Source organism: Lampris incognitus, chromosome 11, assembly GCF_029633865.1.
Source record: "Lampris incognitus isolate fLamInc1 chromosome 11, fLamInc1.hap2, whole genome shotgun sequence".
NCBI lineage: Eukaryota > Metazoa > Chordata > Actinopteri > Lampriformes > Lampridae > Lampris > Lampris incognitus.
Genome location: NC_079221.1, coordinates 42,610,717 through 42,634,702, shown reverse-complemented (window position 1 = coordinate 42,634,702; position 23,986 = coordinate 42,610,717). Strand labels below are relative to the sequence as shown.

Genomic DNA, 23,986 nt, shown 5'->3' with positions numbered 1-23,986 from the left:
CGTCATATTACATGTATTTCATGAGGTCAAGTTCTTTGCATTTACAAACTTACTTCGGAAGTAGTGAAAACTGATTTTGAAATAATGCCCAAACAATTTTAATCTTTTACAATGTTATAAGGCAAATGCTTTCAAATGGGAATTGAATTGCCTGAGCCAGTGTATTCTTCAGCGTAAAGCACAGCACTTTAGAATAGTTTTTTTTTCCACCTCCTAGATATGAATACAGCCACCAGGACTGCATCAAGAGCCCCCCTTGCTCCTGAGAACATGAAACTGTAAAAGCAGAGAGGCTGTATGATGAGTCAGATTGACATGCTCACAAGGGCTCATGTCATTACATTATTAGTGTTTATGCGGTATCTAAGTATATTTTCATTTCACTCACCTTGAAATTGTGCAAAAAAAAAAACACTTTACAAAGTTTCTGAAAAAAACTTTATTTAGCAGTGATAATCCCTAGCAAAATAGTGCTATTTACAATATACAGATAAAATAACTTAACAATTGGAAGTCTGTGTTGTTTTTCTTAGAATCCAGGACACAACTTGTGAGTTCACTTCAGTCAGTACAGACTCTTCATCCCTCCCTTTCACAGTGAGCCCATGGCTGCCACCCTCCAGCCAACAGACATCCACTTGGGCCTTCATTTCCTTGACCACCTTGTCAAAGAGGACCTAAACAATCAAACAAAACCAAGGTGTTTCTACAGCAAGAGCAAAGACATTCAGGTTTAAGTGGTAAAAGAGGCTGCTTCTGATATGTGTAGTGAGTAACCCAAAGTAATTGAATCGAGTGCAACTGGACTTGGTATATATCCGTGAAGACGTTTCACCTCTCATCCAAGAGGCTTCATCAGTTCGTGCCTTTCTGACTAGACCAAGCTAGTCTGGTCTAGTCAGAAAGACTAGCTTGGTCTAGTCAGAAAGGCATGAACTGATGAAGCCTCTTGGATGAGAGGCGAAACGTCTTCACGGATATATGCCAAGTCCAGTTACGCTTGATTCAATTACTTTGGATAACCATGACCTGGATGAATGAGAACATTCACAGACATGTAGTAAGTAACCATCCACAACAGAGTCTTGTTCCTCACCCTATCACACATGTTGTCCTCTGTGCCTGATACAAACAACACAGGCGTCTGTTCAGGCAGCCCCCTGAGGTCCTCACTCCGCTGACTATGTTTGTGTGTCTGTCCTGGGGGATGCAGGGGGAAGGACAGACAGACAACACCCTGTACTGCATCCTCTGTCTCAGCAGTCAGTTGTCTGGCTAGGGCGGCAGCAGCCCGACACCCCATGGATCTGCCTGCGGGTGGGTCACAAATAGCTGGTTTGTTCCATTACACTCGGCAGGGCTGGAAAAATGCTGGCAACGGGATATCGGAAATGGTAATGGGGATTTTTACTGTCCTATGACCGTTGATCAAGCAATTTCTTCAGGGTTTAGCTACTGAATGTTGAGCTTTATAAAGGGTCATTTGAAAAACAGGTACTGTCTTAGTTGAGTTTGTAACAACTTTTATTCCAAACAAACCATGTCTTCTAAAAAGAAAAACTGGATAAAAATGCATTTAGATAGAAAAACATGACATGGTTTGAGTGGAAAGTGAGGGGATAAACATTTTAACAACATATTTTAGATTAAGTATTTTAAGGCTCAGTTTAATCTTTTTTTCCCCACGAAGGAATGTAAAGTGTAAAACCACATGATTACGTGACGTCTTCCAAATCTTAAGACACATTGTCTTGACGCATTATCAATAATCCAGATGAGGAAATCCCAGAAAATTGAATCGGTTCATCTGGACACAAACAGTATCCTGAACCAAACGTATAACCTGCATGACACCTGTCTGCATACATTGGGCTGCAGATAAACTACTGGGACCATCATTCCTGCTTACCTCCAAGAAATAGGCAGCCAACAGGGAATTTCTCCTGCGATTTCAAGTATTCCTGGTGAAAGAAAGAAATCGGGACAGTTAATACTAATAGGAACTGGTTACAAACTCTAAACGAAGTGTAACCTATTTTTCTGGACTTGCTGTTAGTGACTTTAAGTCCCTGTTATAAGCTGTTGCCGCAGTATGTGCCTTGAGCTCTTATTTTGAAGGATGAAGAGAGAGCGGAAGTGCTGTACGCAGTGTGGTGGCGGTGGAGTTTACTGTTGGGGGAGAGTCCAAATAAAGTGGTCCTCGTGTGAAAGTGGAGCCTCCGTATTTGTTATTTTACAGTTTCATACAGTATAGGCCAGTGGTTCTCAACCTTTTTGGGGTCCTGGACCCCCAGCATATTTTTGATCTACCCTGAGGACCCCTCCACCTGATCCTGGGGGAGGGGGGGTTGCAATTTGATAGAAACAGTAGAAACTGCATTTTAAATTGCATTATAGCATTTATTCACTCTTTGGGGCAAAAATAAGAGCTTTCAGTTGTAACTTAGATATAGTTAACAAAACAGAATTCTTATGCAGTAACTTTCAGATATATGTAACAAAACAGAATATGTATTCAGTAACTTTCAGATATATGTAACATAACAGAATATGTATTCAGTAACTTTCAGATATATGTAACAGCATTTTTATGCAGTAACTTTTAACAATGCAAACGGGAGCGAGATCTCTTATTAAAATACAATAAATTACACTTGTGAAACAGAGGTAATTAGAGAAAAAAGTCCTGTTACCCTTTATAGTTTAGGTAGATAAAGGTCTCAGTCACATTTGAGTAAAATAATCCTATTTCTATAAATGTCATAGGATCTTTTTTTTAAAGATATTTTATTTTCACGGACCCCTTGCAATTACACCACGGACCACTAGGGGTCCGCGGACCCCCGGTTGAGAAACACTACTTTAGCCGAGCGGTTAGTGATGTCGCCTTGTGGTGATGTACACCCCGTGTCGAATCCCGCACCGGGCGAAAAAATAACCGGCTACAGGAGCTTTTACATGATGTGCTTTTGCATATGGCTTACCCAAACCGCTCGGTAAGCCTTTATCCTATAAACCAGATTTAGGCCTTTGCAGGTAAAACGCAGACAGGCGCACCCGTTCGTTGCTAAACTGCGTGCGAGAGAAACCAGCGGTTTGTAGTTCATATCGCCGCCCGCTCCGTGCGTCAGTATGACGGCTGTGTGGGGACCATCGGCTCGGCGAGGAACACACACGGCAGCGTCCAGCTGCTTTGAGCCAAACGGAACCTTCAGGATCTCCTGAAAGCAAACACACCACAACCTGTAGATCATACAGCTCCCGAGTTATCCCACCGCTAGCTTGAAGCGTTTGTTGCTCATGGTTTTTGTCTTCCGAACGTTTACCTCGCTGAACTTCTCCATTGCCGGTCTCTCCTTTTCTTCGTTCAAAGGCTAAACGTTGAGTCAGTGCCATCTACTGGCCAGGAGTAGTCATTACAGCATCCCTTCACCAGCGTTTATCTCGGTATACATTATATTTTTATAAATTCTGTCTGTTTTCTTATCGTTACGTTATTCCTATATTTGCACTTTCACTTTATGTAAATCATGCTGCATTTTAATGTAAAAATGCGCTAAATAAATGAAGGGTGTTTGACTAAACTAACCCATTTTTCTCTTAGATGAAAATTGAGCATTTGCCCTGTCATCAGGAATTAGTTAGCATTAATGTGTCTTTGTGTCTGCATGCGATGGTTGGGTTTGTTTTAGTGAGTGTATATATATGTATGTATGTATGTATGTATGTATGTATGTATGTATGTGTATATGTGTGTATATATGTATGTATGTATGTATGTATGTATATATATCAACACGGATACACACATTGTTGATGAGTCGAGCACTCACAACACCATTGATGGTTTCGGAAAAAAACGGTGTGTATATATATATATATATATATATATATATATATATATGAAGATAGAGGTAGGAAAAAAACAATAAATAGCAGTATATACTGTACATACACACATACATGTACAGTATATACTGCTATGTATTAGTTTTTTTTCCTACATCTATCTTAATATTCCGCTCCTCATTTATTTGTTGAGCACTTTTATCAACACCATTGAAGGTTTCCGGAAAAAACAAAACAAAAAACAAAAACAAAAAACGCTATATATAGTATATGTGTGTGTGTGTGTGTGTGTGTGTGTGTGTGTGTGTGTGTGTGTGTGTGTGTGTGTGTACAGTACATCCCAAAAAAGATCACAAACACACGTATAATAGAAATATAAATTATATATACATATTATAAAATGTTAAGCAACATTTATATAACATTCATGTAATAACATGTCTGAGTGCTGGACATGGCTCAAACTTTGGCAAAATTCATACAATACATGGAGTAAAAATAAGAAACGTAAGCGGAAGACGGAGTCATCAGAGTTCATCTTTAACCTGTAAAACAAAGAAAAGGTAATGGTAAAACTTTACATTGTAGATGAAAAATTTGATGTCATGCTTGAAAATCATACTCTTTCAAAAGCAAACCTTTGATTGGTTTATTGTTTTAGTGTACTGAATTAAATGTTTGAATCCACGAATATAAAGCTGGAACCCTCAACTTTTCTCCATTGATAAATTATTATATCCACCCGGTCCATGGAGTCAGATTACATAATACTAATTGGCTTCTTCACCATAGTTGAAGACACTCTCCATACACTGCTGTTACGTTGGAATTTTTTGATTGGGTCGCACAAACAACGGCATCACTGATGTGGCCGTGCTTCTGTTGGACAGACAATCAACATTACTGTAGAACATCGTTGTGATATACTTCGATATAGTTTGTAATACATTAGACTGCTTTCGTTAGGTTTAATTTTTACAAGGGTGGGAACTGTTTACTGCTGGGCCGAAGGCACATAGTAAGTGACAACGGCTGCTACACCTTGTTTGTAGTCCAAGAAAATTCAGTTGCAGCAGGTCTGTTTGTCTCTGCCTCCTGCATCAAACACTATCCTACTGAAATAATGACTGTCTGTCCAACAGAATTGCCACATTGTCATCACATTTCAAATGGATGAAATAATGACTTACTAATCGAGAGCACTTTGCAGGTTTCAGCCATAATCTAAATTTAAATTTCTGTTGAAATTACATTTTAAAGGCAACACCACAAATGTGTGAAGTTATGTTTTATAAGTGTGGTATTAACATTATTAATACTGTATATCAAAGACTCATTAATTTCAGTTTTAGCCTATTTGCTAACAATATTTAGAATAATTCCTACTGTTTAGATAGACTTTTACTGACTTATTATCCACTTTGAACACATTGTATAGGAGAGACCTATTGCTTTTTAATTCCATTTACTCCCTCCGTGTACTTATACTTTGAAAATATACTTTAATAATGTTGTACTCCATCTTGTGCAAACTAACTTGACTAATAAAAAGCAGATTGTGATTCTAATATGGGTTGTCATTGCGTACCTGTGCCCTGTGGCAGGAGCATGGGAACAGGTCGTCGGCAGGCTGCTCCACGAGCTGCATGCCCTCACGAACCTTGGGCTCTGTCACTTGGAGTTTGGCATATTCCTGCGAAGAGATAATTTAACAGGGAGAGAAAAATGACAGATGTGTTTCCAGAGGGATCAAAATGCTTTTGGATTCATACATACACTCACAGTTTGCTCAGAGATACTCCGTGAGTGCAGACACTGTGAGGAAATACAGATGGCTCTATTGACCTTTCAGCAGCTTGTCATCTAGATTGTCTGGTTCATACTTTTCATGATGAGTATGAACCAGGCTTTGTTGATGTGAGCTCCATGATGAACACATGTGACCAAACCTTGAGCATTCATGCTTCTGAAGTTTTAACAGCAACCACTGACAGCTGGTGGTGATAATGAGTGGGTGGACTAACAAATAAATTATACCCATCAATAGTTCTCACTGCAGCAACAGCAGCATCACACCGAGACACCAAGTGATGGCAATGACACTATATACCTTGCTATCAGAATCAGAATACTTTATTCATCCCTGAGGGGAAATTCGGTATATACATTATATAGTATATATACTACAGAAAGTGCTCTACAACAACACTAGAAAAGTACCCACTAGAATGGCCTGATGCATTAAAACTCTCTGTATCTCTCTCTCTTGCTCTAGTGTGTAACTCGACTTTTTTAAAATAATAGGCTTTACCAACGTCGGTTCATAAGTACGGGCATTCGTAAGTCGGGAATTTGTTGGATAAATGTTTCAAATCCATGAATCCTTGTTGGGTCCAAGCCGTGTCTCCTCCAAAAAGCTAGCATGGAAACAGAAAAGTGAATTCTTAGCTACACTTGCTGTTAGCTAGTCCTTTTGTCGAAACCAAGTAACAAAAACTTGTGATTTTTTTCATTTGCGCTGTTGTGTTATTTGAACATTGTTTGGAAGATGTGTCCCCAGTCTCTTCATTTCCAATTTTTCCTCCAAAGACATTGAAGAAAATGGATGATAAAGTAAATAATCCACCTGCTTCATGCTAACGCTTGCACTCACCTTCCGCTCCTCCCACCTCACTGAACCGTCACTCTGTACGTCCGCTGTCATTGGTTAAAAGTCAGCAGCCTGAGGGCTGAATGAATTTAGCCCAAATGACCAGCAAATCAAGGGGGCGTGTCACGGCGTCTGTCACTCACTTACTATGAAGATGAATGGAAGCTAATGCTACTGTGTTTCGGCTGTAAAAAATAAGCCCATTTAGATATATCCTGAGAGTCAGCACCTCCAAGTCTGAGGCCATGATTCTCTAACGGAAAATGGTGGCTTGCTTCCTCTGGGTTGGGGATGAGTTGTTGCCTCAAGTGAAGGAGTTAAAGTATCTCAGGGTCTTGTTCACGAGTAAGGGTAGGATGGAGTGGGAGATTGACAGGTAGATTGGTGCAGCATTAATAGTAATGCAGATGTTGTACCGGATCATTGTGGTGAAGAGGGAGCTGAGCCGGAAGGCAAAGCTCTCAATTTACCAGTCAATCTTCATTCCAACCCTCACCTATGGCCATGAGCTTTGGGCAGTGACCAAAAAGGTGAGATCGTGGATACAAGCGGCTGAAATGAGTTTCCTCCGTAGGGTGTCTGGGCTCAGCCTTAGAGATAGGGTGAGAAGCTGAGACATCCGGAGGGAGCTCGGAGTAGAGCTGCTGCTCCTTCATGTCGAAAGGAGTGAGGTGAGGGGGTTCGGGCATCTAATTAGGATGCCTCCTGGGCACCTTCTTTTGGAGGTTTTCTGGGTACATCCAACTGGGAGGAGACCCCGGGGTAGACCCAGAACCTGCTGGAGGGACTACATGTCCAATATGCCTGGGAACGCCTTGGGATCTCCCAGGAGGAGCTGGAGTGTGTTGCTAGGGAGAGAGATGTCTGGAGTGCCCTACTTATAGCTTGCTGCCACCCCGACCCAACCCCGCAGAAGTGACTGATGATGAGATGAGATGAGATATATCCTGTGTTTTTCTGGTGACTATTTGGTGCTGTTGCTGCTCTAGGTTCAACCAAAATTTAAAACAATCTGTTCTCAGGTTTTTTTAATGATAATTTTCTCATCTTTATTGTAAAAGACAGGGAGGGCTTAGCTCTGTTAGCCCATTTATGCCAGCTGTCCCTGACAACAACCCTGTGCCAAAAATCTCTCATTCTCTGCTTATACTGTAAGAGAATTTACTACCCAGTCCACCCAAAAGCAAATGAAAACATCCTCACTAAAAATGACCACTTGTTCCATTTCTGTCAATAATTAAAACATGTCAGCTTTCTTTATCAAACCTGTAATTGTTTGGATGATGCAGAGTAGCAGCTGTGGGACACTGTGAGGGGTTTAATATCAATTTACACGGCAGATGAGAGCAATAAAAACACACAATTATATGAATTGTATTTTCATCTAATTAAAACAGGTCTGGTTCAACTTAAAAAAAATGCTGCTTTTACATCTGACAAGCTCTATCAGTGTTTGATTCAGTTGCCTTTCCCTTCAGAAAAACCACCAACACAAACAAATATCAAATTATTAACTCTCCCAGAAAAATCCTCAATGAAAGTGCAGCTTTACAGACTGGCTGATTCAAGCTCCATGATACAATTCAGGCTACGCACAACCTCACGTTTGACTCTCAAATGGAGCCAGCATGTGAAATAATTTTATCACCCGCCACTGGATCCATTTCTGTATGAACCCTGTGCCGTGTGTGACTTGGGGATATTGGGCTGTAGTTACCTTTCAACCCCATACGATAAATCCAGGTGATGATCGGTGATCTATAGAATTTAAACATTTAAACTGAAAATAAGAAGTTAAACTACATGGCTTTCTATTCCCAATGGAAAAGGGTACCAACTAAATTCTAAACAGAGTAACTATTATTACTATTTAGCATGTCATCTTGGTCTCATATGTCGGCAGCCATACCAACATGTACCATGGCTCTGCCAAATGACGAAAGCTAAGCAGGTATGGGCTTGGCTAGTACTAGGATGGGAAACCTCCTGGGAAAATGAGTTGCTGCCGGAAGTGGTGTTGGTGGGCCAGTAGGGGGCAGTCTTCCCTCTGGTCCTAACAAAAACAACAAATGTCAAACCCCTACATCCCAGTGTAGTGACAGGAACACTGTGCTGTAGGAGATGCCATCCTTCAGATGAGACGTTAAACCGAGGTCCTGACTCACCGTGGTCATTAAAGATCCCATGGCACTTATCACAGACAGTAGGGGGTTCCCCGGTGTCCGGGCAAAACGCCCAACCTGGCTCTCTCCATCTGGCCACCTAATCATCCCCCCATGTAATTGGCTCAATGATCCCTCCCTCTCCACCAAAAGCTGATGTGTGGTGAGCGTTCTGGTGCAAAATGGCTGCTGTGCATCACCCAGGTGATGCTACACATTGAGGTTGAGGTGAGGCTCCCCCCTTCAATGTGAAGCGCTTTGGGTGTCTAGAAAAGTGCTGTATAAATGTAATGAATATTATAACTGTACATGTGGCACTGACTACGTGCGGATATTACAGGATTATTTACATTGTGCTTTACAGGGGTATTAGGTGATACATGACTGGCATGACTGGAGCAGGACTCAGATGCCACCAACACATGATGGAAAAGAGGACCTCTGTTCCTAACGGTAACCAGTACAGCATTTAGATGTACTTTGCATATGAGGTAATCTTGCTTGGAGCAGAGTACCTCACTCCATTCAATATTCTAAGAATCTATGAATTTGTGTGCCTTTACAAGTTTCAAAACATTACCTGGAAGAGTTTGTAGTAGTAACAATACACGCTGTTCCCCATGAGGTTGTTGCGGGCAAACTGTTGACCTGCCACTGCAATTTTCCTCGCCTGAAATACAACAATCATATCGAGGTTTAAAAAAACATTTTCAACATCAGCTAATCAGGGAATGCTAATACTCTTGTGACATTCTTCAACTAGCTAACCTACAAAATGGCCTATTTCCTTAAGGCTCCAGCAGCACGACTGCTTTTCATATTCTAATAAGGGTTAGTTAAATCACAGCACAGGACTGAATCTCGCCCCCACGCTAAAAAGAAGAAAATCAAAAGCCTTGTTCATCTTCATCATCGCTATTAAAAGGGCAAGGGACAACATCTCAAGAGGTTTTTCTGTAGTTACACTGGTTTCAATATCTCAGAGGCTAATTCTACAACGATATAATTTTTGAGACTTTTCTTAGCTGAATAATCACAGCACTTGAAATATAATTTCAGAAACCACAAATGAGTGTTTCTTAAGAAATGCAGTTTTTTTAAGCTGCTCCTGGTTATTTTCCCTGTTACCACAACAGATTTAACATATGTTTGATATGACAGTATTTCCATTGAAAAGCTTTCTGATACTCCCTTCATCTTTTAAAGCCAGCATTATCATCATCATCATCACCTCTTCATCATGGTCACGAGCCCACTGGATCTTTTCAAGCAGGTCTCCCAAGTCTGCTCTGATGGGGATGTAGTGCTCCCAGGGTCTGAGCTGGCTGTAGAAGTGTTCATAGTAGCCTGAGTCCTGCTTTAAGACCACACTGTCTCCTGCCAGCAGGTAGGGGAGTCTGTAGGCTGCCACAGTGCCGTCAATGTTGATTTGGTATTTGTACTACATAAGAGGTGGAGTTAAAACAGAGGATCAAAAATGTTAGTGAGGGACAATGTTATCATAGTTCATTTAAGCTAAATCCAATACAAGGCACAAGTAAACATGTCAGTATATTGGTAGAATACCGATTTAATAAAAATAAAAACTCACTCCCTCACCAACTGATATTTACATCTAGCTGCACCATCTGTGTAGATTTTGTGTGTGTGTGTGTGTGTGTGTGTGTGTGTCAGACTCATTCAAAAATATTTGTGAGTGAGAGCATCTAAAAATATATGCTGTTGTACGGTAAAGATTGTTTTTTTTATTAACTTTATAATCCTCATTGGTAACACAGTTGGCAAAATATGCATATTTTTGCACCCCCAACACTATTCTCTTCTAGCCTCTCCCTTGCATTTTATCATGGCATGATCCATGCAGTTTCATTCAAGGTAGGAGTTCACAGAAACACCATCAACATAGATGCAAGCAAGACGGAAAGAAATCAGCGTTTTGATCAAAGTTTTGAGGTGATTCTGATGTGTCAGCTAGCCTATCTAAAAACATGACTCACACAGGCTAACTTTAGCTCTGTTTAACCGCTCTAGCTATTTTACAATGTCAGTGGCATCAAATCAGAATACAAATTAAATATGTAACGTTAGCCCTAGGCCCATTTCCAATTACAAAGTAAAGACAATGATCCCGTATCGTTGTGTTCATTATAAGTTGTGCTTTGCATCCATGACACCGAATGTCCTTGTTACTTTCTATTCTCTGAACACTGCAGTGCTGCAAGTGAAGAGGTATAAATGAGCTGAGATCAACAAACTGTTGCATCTTATTTTTTTGTGTGTTTTTTTTTTTTTTAACCAACACATTTCTGTCTGGCCTAAAAAACTAAATTGAAGGGGCATCCGGGTGGCGTGGCGGTCTATTCCGTTGCCTATCAACACGGGGATCACCAGTTCGAATCCCCATGTTACCTCCGCCTTGGTCGGGCATCCCTACAGACACAATTAGCCATGTTTGTGGGTGGGAAGCCGGATGTGGATATGTGTCCTGGTCACTGCATTAGAGTCTCCTCTGGTCGGTCGGGGCGCCGGTTCAGGGGGGGGAATAGCATGATCCTCCCACATGCTACGTCCCCCTTGTGAAACTCCTCACCGTCAGGTGAAAAGAAGCAGCTGGTGACTCCACATGTATCGGAGGAGGCATGTGGTAGTCTGCAGCCCTCCCTGGATCGGCACAGGAGATGGAGCAACGACCGGGATGGCTTGGAAAATAGGGTAATTGGCCAAGTACAATTGGGGAGAAAAAGGAGGAAACCCCCACCCCAAAAAAAACCCCAAAAACCTAAATCGAAAGTACACAACTATACGCAAACAAAAACTACTAGAAAGTGGAAAGTTGCAACCAGCCTCTTGAGAACTTGTGTTTGAAGTTATTACAACACATCCTGGACCCTGACCTGATCTTTACACACTAAAACTTTATCTGGGTGGAAATCAACAACTTACTCATGACGTTACAGGGCTGAATCTGTCTCACCAAACATATTTCCGTGATGTACTCATTGGTCACTATTTATACGACCAAATAGTCAGATTTTTTTCAGGCCATGATGAACCACTGTGCTGGAAATTTTTCACAAGGATCTCGGTCCGTGGCCACACAACACGATCATGGAGTTCCTGTAAATTTCATGGATGCCATGTTCTTGTGGCAAACATCATCTTAAATGTTCCCCATTAGATTAATATCAAGGTACTGTGCAGGGACAAGGAGCACATACAAGTCATAGTCATCTTCTTACAACTATGTTTAGATCATACCTTCTTTGTGACTTGGTGTGTTATCCTGCTGCAAGTAGCCATTTGAAAAAGGGAAGACTGGCTTTAAAGGGATGGTTATGACTGGCGTTATTATTTAGCTATGCTGTGGCATTAAAATGATCATCAGTTGGTACTAAGGGGCCTAATTTGTGCCACAGAAACATTTGCTAAAACGTTATACCCCCATAACCAGCTTGTGCCATTATAGCACAGCAGGATGAATCCACATGCCAAATTCTGAACCGACCATCCGCATTTTTCAACAGAAGCTGTGATTTGTTCAACCAACAGTGCTTTTATTTTCAATCTTCAGTCTTACAATTCTGGAGAGCACACGCTCCCTGAAGCCTCATATATATTTGTTAGTTGGCACAAGAGCTGTCTGGCATTGGCTTCTTCAGCTGTAGCCCATTTGCCTCCAGTGTGCTTTCTAAAATACCCTTCTGCACACTTGTGCGGCACTGATCTGCTGTGTGTATACTAACCCGCTTATTAGCTTTAACATTCTGATCGAATCTGATCTTTTTTTGTGTGTGGATTTTCTTCCCAATTGTATCCGGCCTATTACCCCACTCTTCTGAGCCATCCTGGTCGCTGCTCCACCCCCTCTGCAGATCCGGGGAGAGCTGCAGACTACTACATTTCCTCCGATACATGTGGAGCCGCCAGCCGCTTCCTTCCACCTGACAGTGAGGCGTTTTGCCAGGGGGACATAGCGCATGGGAGGATCATGCTATTTCCCCCAGTTCCCCCTTCCCCCGAACAGGCACCCTGACCAACCAGAGGCACCGGTGCAGCGACCAGGACACATACCCACATCCGGCTTCCCACATGCAGACACAGCCAATTGTGTCTGTAGGGACACCCAGCCAAGCCGGAGGTAACACAGGGATTCGAACCGGTGATCCCCGTGTCGGTAGGCAACGGAATAGACCTCTACGCTACCGGGACACCCTAATCTAACCTACTCTAGTGGATGAAACTCCCCATATGGAGAAACACGGCTTCTGACATCAAATACTGCAAATGAAAAACGACATATAAATACATGCAACACATTGTAAAATGTTCAGTTGTGTTTTCTATTTATCTGAAATGCTCATTTGGTGCACTTAGTTCACATGGCATTAGTAACAAACACTCCAGTTTCTTTCCCATTAGGTCCATGAAAACCTTTAATTCAGTTTTATGTTTGTACATTCTTTTTTTTTAAAGTAGCTTCACAAGGCATTCGGATAAAATTGACCAAATTTCAACTATGGAGTAACATATGGATTTAACAGTTAGCTAATATAATTTCCAATATAAGTGAAGTGTATATATATGTGTGTGTGTGTGTGTGTGTGTGTGTGTGTGTGTGTGTGTGTGTGTGTGTGTATGTATGTATGTATATATATGTATGTATGTATAATATCCCAATCTAATTCCAATATAATTCTGGCTTGCGGTGCAAATATCCACTCGATTACAAAAATTAGGTCATAAAAGAATAACGGTGCGCTCACACTTGCTGCTATGCTGGGGCAATCTTACCTTGAAGAAGTCGAAGAAGGAGACGTGTTTGACCAATGGACCATAGAGGCTTTCATCATGTTTGAAGAAGAAAAAGTTGGTAAAAGCAGCGTCCACCATTTCAGGGTGAGCTCGTGCCAACTTGACCAGCTCCAGACGCTCTTTACGGCTGTCCCGGCCCCTCCAGAAAGCTGTGGTGTTTTTCTCCGCCCATGGTGGTCCTGTATTGGCCTGTACTGACATCATGTCCAGGCTTACTCTGCTCAACGAAGGGGAAATGTGTCAAAATGTGCTTAGTGCTACCATAGAGTTAATCTCTGCATCTGTTGGAACTACACACTCATGATGTCAAATGCATGGAACCTATAGGAAGCCACCGTTTTAGCAAAAGATTAAAAAATATCAGTTGCAATTATAAAATAAAAGGTTTTAAAAAGTTGTCTTCAGTCATGTCCTATTGAAGATAGTAAAAAAAATGTCCTAATGAAAAACATCCTACTGAGCAAAATTGTCCTTTTGAAAAACATCCTGTTTAGCCAAATTGTCCTGCTGAAAAACGCATTCTCCTAATGAAGACACACATCGTCCTATTGAAGATAGTCTAAAAATTGTCCTATTGAATAACATCCCATCTAGCCAAATTGTCCTATTGAAAAACATCCTGTTTAGCCAAATTGTCCTATTGAAAAACGCATTGTCCTATTGAAGATAGTCTAAAAAACTGTCCTATTGAAAAAAATCCTATTGAGCCAAATTGTCGAATTGAAAAACACATTGTCCTATTGAAGACATTATTGAAGACACACATCATCCTACTGAAGATAGTCTAAAAATTGTCCTATTGACAAACATCCTATTTAGCCAAATTTCCCCACGCATGCATGCACACATGCACACATTGTCCTACTGAAGATAGTCTAAAAAAACACATTTAGCTAAATTTCCCCACGCACACAATTTTTGCTTAACAGATGCATTGGCTTGCCTTCCCATAGTCTCAAGGATGGACTCAGTCAAGTCGTAAGTTGGCATGACAATGTCTCGAGTTTCATTGGAGCCACACCAAGAGAAAATGGGGTGTAGATTCTCCGTGCGTTTTCTCTTTTCCAGTGGCCAGTCACCCAGGTTAACGAAGAACTCCACATCAGGGAGCTGAACCTTGACAAACACCATATGGAGAAGGTCGTCTCAGTAAAATAATGCAGTCAAACGATGCACTCGGTGATGCTCTGTGCATCACTGAAGGAGGTTGTCCTCCATTTGAACAACACTGATGCACTTCATAGATTAAATTAAACTATATTGGACATGTCTTGCATCCAGGTGCAATTAATGCATAAAACATCCTTTAGGATGAACAAAGATCGCACAGGAAAGTGTTTCATGACATAATTTAACATAAAATATTTTTCTGGTGGTTTGAGAGTTACTTACCTTTCTAGTGAAAGACAGGAGAAGAGCATCCATGAAGATCCTAAAACCTACGTGCTCTCCAAATGTCTTGATGTAGATCTAAAAGCATAACGGACATAAGTAATGTACATAAACATGACCAAAGTTATTGAAAAAACAAAACATGGACTCCCAATAGTGAGTTACCATATCAGTGTTTTAATGTACAAGATGGCAAAGTGTCCAAAAAGCTGACAGAGGAAGCAATCACTTGCAAAGCCATCACTTCCAGAATTTTAAGTCCTTTTTTTTTAAATTTCTTCTTCCAATTTAAAACAATATTCCTGGAAAAACATCACATTATTATATTTATTATTATATTTCATCTATTTCAAATGCCCCAATCTGACTTAAACTGTACAATTCAACAAAACAAGTGTATTTATTGTCAGACCCAGTGAAAGTGCCGCCACCTATCCCAGTAACTCTCCCTAATGGTGAATAGCTCCAAGAAAAAAAAAAAGAAAGACAAAATAAACAAACAAAAGCCATGCCAATCTAGCAAACAACATGCATGTGTGGGATTACTGTAGCTTTAAAAAAAATTACCAATAAACAATAAAAATTATTATTTTTTCATTTTATTGGACTTATATAATAGGAAACCTCTCACAGCACGTGGGAATGAAAACAACTGGCCACCAGACAAATGACTGGAGGCCTCTGGGTAATACTGGTGCCATGTGAGCCGGGCTTTGACATATTACTATTACAGCAACCTGCAATGACTTCTACACTGTTATTATGAGACAGGGCCCCTGCAACCCCTGGCTAGTCCATCGCTCTGAACAGGGGTGTTCCCCATGCAGCCCTGGCGGCGACCTTAAATTCACTTTCTGCTATTATACAGCTGCTACTAGTAACACACCTTGGGAAGTAAATACTAGTCTTTTCTCATGATGGTGTGTAGAAAACACCAGAAGAATTTTTGGTCAAATGCAGAGGTGTCGGGCTACCTTAAGGAATATCATCACACTGCAGTCAATAGCAAGAGTAGTGATGTGATCTGAGCTGGCACTGCCATATAATGTGTTGTTCCTTCTTGAATTGGACGTTTGACTTCATTTAAACACAGTTTCCATCCATCCATTATCCGAACCGCTTATCCTGCTGTCAGGGTTGCAGGAGCCTATCCCAGCAGTCATTGGGTGGCAGGTGGGGAGATACCCTGGACAGGCTGCCAGACCATCACAGGGCCGACACACACACACCTAGGGACAATCTAGTACGGCCGATCCACCTAACCTACATGTCTTTGGACTGTGGGAGGAAACCGGAGCCCCCGAAGGAAACCCACGCAGACACGGGCAGAACATGTAAACTCCACACAGAGGACGACCCCCCAAGGTTGGACTACCCCAGGGCTCGAACCCAGGATCTTCTTGCAGTGAGATGATCATGCTAACCACTGCACTACTGTGCCCTTGAACACAGTTTACACCATTAAAATGACGCAGCAGATGATTGTCATTCTGGCAGTTTTGGAAACCCTTTACGCATTACTCTTCCCTCGTATTGTTTTATAGTGGGGGAAAAAAAAAAACGTTACTCCCTGGATGGCTCACCATAAAAAAAAAGAAAAAGAAAAAAAGAGAACACAAAACCAAGAAATAGTCAATACTGTCCTCATAATTCTTGCAGATGTGGTAACACAACAACCGTGACGTTCTCTTGTGGTACCTTGTTGTCTTTGACAGTGTAGTGGCAGAGGCTCTGTCTCTGTCCAAAACGCTGCGGGATCTCCTGGGCGTTGCGATCTGGGTCCACTCTGGGAAAGAGGAGCAGGTCGCTCTCTATCTGGGGGAAGGACTCAGGGCAGTGCATGTCCTTCTGCCACACCGAGCCGCTGGAAACGGGACAGTCACAGCCTTCATGGTAGACAGGACCTTTTGGAGAGAAGAAAGAGCGAGAGAAAGAGAGAAACACGATATAAAGAGAGACAGAGAACGACACACTGCTGGGACTGAGAACAACAGGTTCTTTTTCTGTGTTTGCCCAAAGTTCCTTTATTATAAAGTAGACTGAACAATATATCGTTTCAGAACTGACATAGTGCACATGATATACATGTGCACCAGTCACATGGCAAAAGAATGCAGTGTAAGGCCATTTGGGTCCATCAGTCATGTAAGGCTAAAATGCTTATTGCCTGATAGAAAATAAAATCCATCAAGATTTACTTTTTATTAATGACTACTTGAGGAAAAATATTCGAGTGGATCTGACATATATGATATCGTTTAATTCAATGACTTCATGGACAACTGCTGTATTTCCTCTTCTTAAATAACCCTAATGATTGCTAGAGTGGTAAATTATTTGCAAACACAGCTCTCAAAGTTAAAAGCTGCACATCTCTGGTGAAATTGTGTAACTCCCTTTTATTTATTTATACCCTCCCCCCCTTTTCTCTCTAATTGTACCCGGCCAATTACACCGCTCTTCCGAGCCGTCTCGGTCGCTGCTCCAACCCCCTCTGCCGATCCGGGGAGGGCTGCAGACTCCCACATGCCTCCTCTGATACATGTGGAGTCGCCAGCCGCTTCCTTTCACCTGACAGTGAGGAGTTTCACCAGGGGGACGTAGCACGTGGGAGGATCACACTATTCACCCCAGTCCCCCCTCCCCCCCGAACAGATTGCACAAATTGAGGACCTGTAGCCAGGTCTCGCTCAAAACTGTACACTTTCAGGTTATTTTGTCACTTCTCGTGCTCCTTTTAAATGTTCTACACTTGTTCTATGTCTACTTTCATGTCCAGAAATATGTTTAACCTCACCCATTACAACCTATTCTACTCAAGCTGGAATTAACCACTCTGGGAAACCATTACTTCCAGTCATCGTAATACAGCACAAAAGGTACAGTATAAATACAGACTGAATCATGCTATGGAGGAGGATTATTACATCTAGATAACACAAATGAGTGTCTTTACTAGTAGATATGTATGTGTGTGTGTGTGTGTGTGACTGCATACTTGATTGCTATTACTGTATCCAACCTCCTCCCAAAAGACATTGCCTGGGCACCAAGACTTGTGCTCTACCTTTAAGAACGTATGGAGACTTGGCAACATGCTTGTTCTTGAGCAGAACGTGAATGTGCAGGTCAGTGTAGCTGGCATACATCCTGTAGCGTACCAGGAAGGAACCATCATTGCGATCCAGAACCTGGATCCAAATTCTGGTGAACTCCTCCACCGGAGACACGATTTTCACCTCAAACGTCTTCTCGCCGGGCGATGTTGTAAAGCTGCAGGGGAATGAATGCGGTCCTGTTTAGCTAGATCCAGACTGAGAGCAACACTGTCACTTAGGGGTTTAATTCTCACTCAGAAAATCAATAATGAAAACATATACACTCATGGTACACTAGGGTGCTTTGGATAGAGGTGAGCACTAGACGTCATGTAGGTAACTTTACATTTTCTGAGGTGCTGTACACAGGCAACACGTTTAATTAACTTCATGAAATATCTCTTAGATATAAATTGTGCAAATGATGGTGCAAGTCAATATAAGGTGATTTGTCCTGATATCCTGATAGTTTGTACATCTGCCTGCTGCCTAATGACTGCTGGGATGGGCTCCAGCATCCCGCGACCCTGAAAGCAGGATAAGCGGTTTGGATAATGGATGGAGTTTGTACACCACATGAGCATTTCTTCAAGTGAAAATAAACTAAAAAAAATAAAACATTTTCACTTCATCATGAATAACAGCAGGAACGATGACAACACTTTTTTGTTCATCTGGTTAGATTATTTTCACTATTTTAAAAGCACATGGACACTTAAAACAAGAGTGGCTGTATGTGCAGAATACAGAATGCATCAAGTGACTATAAGCGGCCCTACTCCAGACATTAGGAAGAAAGCAGATATGCTTTATTCTCTTTCCATTCTCATTGTTCAATGTTAAAAACCCAGACTGAGTTGCACTGGACATCATTTGGAAGGAAGGCCATTTCTGACATTTACTGACACCATCTGAGAGCTCACAACAGTGGCATGGTGCAGACTGCATGTCATCTGTATAGTACTGTCGTCGCAGCATGCACGAATGACTGGGTGTCTTGAGGATTTGGGTATGTGACACCCATTGGCTAAGCAGGGGGGGGGGGACACCCTGAGGAGAGGGGACTCAATAGGAGCCGTCCTCAAATCATCGCTGTCGTCAACATTACGCGTCCGGGGCTTTATGTGTAAACAACTGAAGTTTCTTAATGTAACCGGTTATTTTCTTGCCCGGTGCGGGATTCGATACGGGGTGTACTGCACCACAAGGCGACATCACTAACCGCTCGGCTAAAGGGTCAGACCCGTTAGCTAGGGACTAACGTGTCTTATTAGTAGTTTACAGCCGTCACCCTCTCCCGGAAGCGCGCCCTCGCGCTTTGTTATTCCCGCGCTCCGAAGAGACTTCTGAGGATCTGCACACTTCCGGATCCCACCGCTGCCACCAATGTAGCCGGTTATTTTTTCGCCCGGTGCGGGATTCGATACGGGGTGTACTGCACCACAAGGCGACATCACTAGCCGCTCGGCTAAAGGGTCAGACCCGTTAGCTAGTCCCTAGCTTACTAGTGTAAACTAGTAGTTTACACTAATAATTAGACACGTTAGCCCCTAGCCGACGGGTCTGACCCTTTAGCCGAGCGGTTAGTGATGTCGCCTTGTGGTGCAGTACACCCCGTATCGAATCCCGCACCGGGCAAGAAAATAACCGGCTACAGTAGTTTACATTAGCTAGCCTAACTCAGCGTTTTTAAGGCAGCCAAGTTACAAATAAATCTAAGTTGAACCAGCCTGTTCATTTTTTTTTTTACAGCGGATGGCGTGTTGAGCCATTTTCCACCCATGAAACGCCTTTGTGTTTCCTCACCGTACAGTCATATCATTCGGTTTACAGCTCAGACACGTCTAGTGTTTAGAACCTCTTCCGGTTAAATTAGCGTTCCAGGCAGAACAGCACGTGTTCGGCGCACGCTGACCTCAGCCGCAGACGGTGGTGGGCTTGGCCCCGGACTTTATCAACTCCTAGAAACGCCCCTGCAGCCAATGACATTTTAAACCCTTTGCACGTCCGTAGAGTATGATCTTTCACGTTCACTTGGTGGTTCAGGTTTCAACTCACACATCTGTATGTACCATGCCGTCGTTGCACAGGGTTGCAGGTATGATTCACAATTTCGTGTTACAGGCTTGGGTGCACTGATTGGCTACAAAAGAACAAAAGAAAAAAAAGATGGGGGGGTGGGGGGAGAAGACACCACAGGCCTACTTACTTTGTTCCTGAGCCGTCTACTGCCTGTATGAAGAAGAATCGAGCTGGAAGGACAACGTTTGCCTCCAACCCGGGTCCCCAAACCAAAGTTTTTGCAACACTCGGGTCCGAACCGACGTCGGCTCCAACGGGTCCATGGCTGCACGGTCCCAGGCTGCACAGAAGGAACCACGAAAGCAGTCGACGCAACATCGGTTTAAAACGCCCGTTGTCTCCGCCCCCCTGCACGCGCCGTTCCGCTGCTCTACTTTTATGATTATTTGCCACCTTTGGAGGTTGGGCTCCTCGAACCTAGCATACCGCCGCAATCACATCCGAGTCGGGGGGGAAAGATCAGTTCATCAGAAAAAGGAAAAAACACAACAACCTTTGGATGACGCGCTCATTTAGTGATCCTCTTTTGGCTCACGTGAAAAAACAAAAACCGAGCGGCAGCCATCGGTTTCCTTCGGGTCGCTGGGACGTTCCTCCTTTCCTAAAAAAATGGAAAGTTGCGAGGAGAAAGGCGGCGCAGGGCGGAGTGGTGACGTAAGCCCGAGCGGGCACAGGGCTGCACGGTGATTGGATGAAAACGGGGACGTAGAGACAAGAGGGCGTTTCTCACGGCCGGGCAGGAGCGAACAAGTTAGGCTCGGCGGTTTTCGGAAAGCGAAGTCGACATTTCGAAGTTACTTGTAAGACAAATTTTGAAGCAGGCTTACGCTCATGTTCAGAGTTAAGACGGCGCTTTGAGGGGAAAAAGTTCAAAAGCCTGTGTTTTGACGTTCTATGACGTCGAACGTCTTCACCGATGCGCAAACTATCCAGTGACGACCAAGGCAGCGGCACAGCGTACACATAACTAGCAAAAAAAAGTATGTTGAAATCATCATATTAGTGAGAAATACTATTTTAAAAAAATTGTGTTTTTCTTGCCAGACCCTAATACTCGGTTGTAGCAATGAGATAAAGGTGGAGTGCCGCTTTACGTTGATCTCTGTCGGTCTTTCGTACTTGGGCCGTTTCCAAGGGCAACGCAACGCCGGGCGCCATCTTCCAAGGATCAGAGGCATTGTGACATCACGACCGAAAACCAGATTTCCGTCGTTCGGTGATTTGAGGAATTGCAGCAAATCAAACCAAGTACGGCAAACGAAGTAAAACAGAGGCAGCGGATCCACAGTAACATTCACAGACATTTGCCATATGAATTCCCTTAATGTTTAAGATTCCCATACTCAAAAGGTAGCACCGGTGTGACTACATAATTAATGGACGTTTAAAAAATGTTTTTTCCCTGTCTGATTGAAACTGTTCTGGTCTGATTGTGCCTTACGAACGCCTACAATAAATCTAGTCACTAGAAATGGTACTGAGGCAACTATGGACAACTCCAGCAGACTACACCTCCCCATCCGAGTTGTTATAGCAATGTTTACTCATGCGCAATTTGCGCATTAATTATTGAAGGTAGGCTAGTGATAGCAAATATTGAAGCTAATGTGGACGATAGCAGTGAGTGGTGATGAAACATACTATCAATTTGTATTTTCTGCCAAGCACATAAGACGCTGTACCCAGTAACTATGATGCAGAAGAGGCACAAGGGTAGAGACAGGAGGAAATGGATGAGCCAGAAAATATTACTAATATATATATATATATATATATATATATATATATATATATATATATATATATGTTTTCCAGCAGAAAGGGCTAGTTGAATTTCCTTGGTCGAGGTTCAACACAGAAAAGAATGAAATGCACTAGAAATGCACTCAGTGTTGCACTTTATTTCATATAGTCTCTCCTAATTTCCCCATAAATATACACATATCTGATGATAAAGGATAATTAGAACTTTTCTAGGACAATACACATTCTTTCTTTTCCAGTTGTTAGCAATGTTGCCTCAAAGCAAGAAGGTCCTGGGTTCGAACCACAAGCTGTCCCAGGTGCTTTCTGTGTGGAGTTTGCATGTTCTCCCCGTGTCTGCGTGGGTTTCCTCTGGGTGCACCCGTTTCCTTCCACTATCAAAAAGACATGCGTGTTAGGGTTAATACTCCTGCCTGTGCCCCTGAGCAAGGCAACGGAAAGAAGAACTGGAGTTGGTCCCCAGGCACTGCAGCTGGCCACTGCTCCTATACAATAGGATGGGTTAAATGCAGAGAACGCATTCATTGTAACTGAACAACTGCACAATGACAAAAATAAAGTGGCTTTCTTCTTTTACGTTATGCCACAAAATAGAAGCGGTGCCACAAAATTGGGCACTGATCCTACCGCCTTGAGAGACTTGGTGGCACCAGTGCCATCAGTATGACATTTTAGTCTGGAGCCCTGTGGCACCATATTGTAGTTGGGTAAATGTCTGTCAAAACATTTTGAAAATCATCCTCAATTGGAGGTAGAGATGACACAGGTGTTTTGGAAGTGGAGACAAGTATGATCACCACAAGCATGTCAGATGTGCCCATTTGCCATTTTTCCTCCATAAAGAGAGGAGTGCTATCTTTTACAACTGGCTAAACCTCTGCAAGGCTTTCAGGATAACCAGAATGGTTCAGTTACTTGTGTACACATATATTTTTGGAGTTTGTGGAGTGTTGCTGCCTTGACGATGGTAAACAGTCTTCTTGCTGTGACATACCATGTCAGGACAAGGCCCACCACTTCTCGTGAGATGCTGGAGACTAGATCGAATCTTTGTTTTCCTTTGTGTCCAGTATGCATGAATACAGATGCTGTTCCAAGCATACCCTGCCTGACATAGTTAATTCACAACACCAGTACGGTGCTATTTTTAAAAGCCTCCACTTTCATAATAGGTGCATATTTTGTTTACCATGATGTGTGGAGAAGAGACCAAGGCAACTTTGCTGCAAATATAAACTAGCTAAAAACAAATCAGCGCAAGCTGACCCGAGATCAATTGGACACTCTTTGCCCCTAAAAATGCTGAACCTTGTTTTGCCAATGGTGAATAATTTTACTGGGGGATTTCAATCATCTTTGCAGTAAAATATTTTCATACAAACATCTACTTCATAAAGGTGACATATTAAAGTTATATATATATATATATATACGTATATATATAAATCATTGTTTTATTTTGTTTGACAATCATAGGGATAAGTCTAACATTTTGGGGACTTTGTTACCATGCACTAATAGACTGCTGAGGACTGATTGTGAGCCATCTCCTTTGGGGCAGGACAGCAACCACAAAGAAACAAAGGTCAGAAGGTCTGGCTTCTGTCAGTTTTTTAGAGCAAGGATCATAAGAGTGGTGGGAATGCGAGTCGATTACTTTTTCTTTTTTTTTAATAAATGTATTTCTAGTTTTTCCCCTTATCCCACCCGATGGCATATGGCCGGAACTCTTGTCGAATAACTCCCCTGGCTCACGTTTCCACAGGAAGGAGATAGTGGTTACACCAGCTTCCTTCAAACTCGTGTCGGCTGCTCTCGCTATTTTACACGCTGAAGCCTCACATGGATTGAATCACCTTGAGGCCGCGAAGGAGGCGTAGGGAGAATGCTTTAAGTTGCTTGGCTGCAGGCGCCCGGGTGGGCCAGAGGGGCCGCTGGAGAACGACGAGTCCCCGAACACTACACCGATCTACACCCACTATCCCCCCGGGTAAGGGTGGCCTAATGAATGCCTTACCCCGTGGACGCTCTGGCCGTGACCGGTTACGGCGAGTCTGGGATACAAACCTCCCAGCCACGTGACGAGCGGGTTGCAAGAATGGCGGTTTATTCCGCTCGGCCACCAGAGCGGCCTTGTGAGTTGATTACTTTTGTTCCAAATTGGTACCATTGAGCAA

The 23,986-nt window shown here is 42.6% G+C and overlaps 2 protein-coding genes across 3 annotated transcripts; both read right to left on the bottom strand.

The window, feature by feature from the left end:
• Positions 1-451: 451 nt before the first annotated feature.
• tex30 (testis expressed 30) lies at positions 452-3,357 on the bottom strand. Of its 2 annotated transcripts, XM_056290095.1 has the most exons (5): positions 3,327-3,354; positions 2,985-3,221; positions 1,910-1,961; positions 1,097-1,311; positions 452-677 (listed from the first exon to the last, which is right to left on the bottom strand). In XM_056290095.1, exons 1-5 carry the CDS (start codon positions 3,342-3,344, stop codon positions 501-503), a joined length of 699 nt encoding a protein of 232 aa, XP_056146070.1. In that variant the 5' UTR covers positions 3,345-3,354; the 3' UTR covers positions 452-500. The 2 variants fall into 2 exon arrangements, with proteins under 2 accessions (XP_056146070.1, XP_056146069.1); XM_056290094.1 differs by having other exon boundaries at positions 2,985-3,357.
• An 866-nt stretch (positions 3,358-4,223) lies between these two features.
• On the bottom strand, positions 4,224-20,633 carry poglut2 (protein O-glucosyltransferase 2). Its single transcript, XM_056289742.1, has 10 exons — positions 20,173-20,633; positions 17,933-18,138; positions 16,564-16,769; positions 14,866-14,943; positions 14,417-14,589; positions 13,453-13,690; positions 9,893-10,102; positions 9,242-9,331; positions 5,438-5,542; positions 4,224-4,394 (listed from the first exon to the last, which is right to left on the bottom strand). Exons 1-10 carry the CDS (start codon positions 20,361-20,363, stop codon positions 4,377-4,379), a joined length of 1,515 nt encoding a protein of 504 aa, XP_056145717.1. The 5' UTR covers positions 20,364-20,633; the 3' UTR covers positions 4,224-4,376.
• Positions 20,634-23,986: the final 3,353 nt, after the last annotated feature.

Excerpts from the sequence above, each read along its gene's own strand:
- poglut2 (XM_056289742.1), bottom strand. The coding sequence starts at position 20,363 with ATGTTGCGTCGACTGCTTTCGTGGTTCCTTCTGTGCAGCCTGGGACCG. Across the intron at positions 14,590-14,865 it reads TCCTGTCTTTCACTAGAAAG|GTTCAGCTCCCTGATGTGGA; the intron begins GTAAGTAACTCT and ends GTGTTTGTCAAG. Across the intron at positions 9,332-9,892 it reads CTCGTGACCATGATGAAGAG|GCGAGGAAAATTGCAGTGGC; the intron begins GTGATGATGATG and ends GTTGTATTTCAG.
- tex30 (XM_056290094.1), bottom strand. The coding sequence starts at position 3,254 with ATGATCTACAGGTTGTGGTGTGTTTGCTTTCAGGAGATCCTGAAGGTT. Across the intron at positions 1,962-2,984 it reads AGGCTTACCGAGCGGTTTGG|GAATACTTGAAATCGCAGGA; the intron begins GTAAGCCATATG and ends TTCTTTCACCAG. Across the intron at positions 1,312-1,909 it reads TGGCTGCCTATTTCTTGGAG|GCAGATCCATGGGGTGTCGG; the intron begins GTAAGCAGGAAT and ends ACCCACCCGCAG.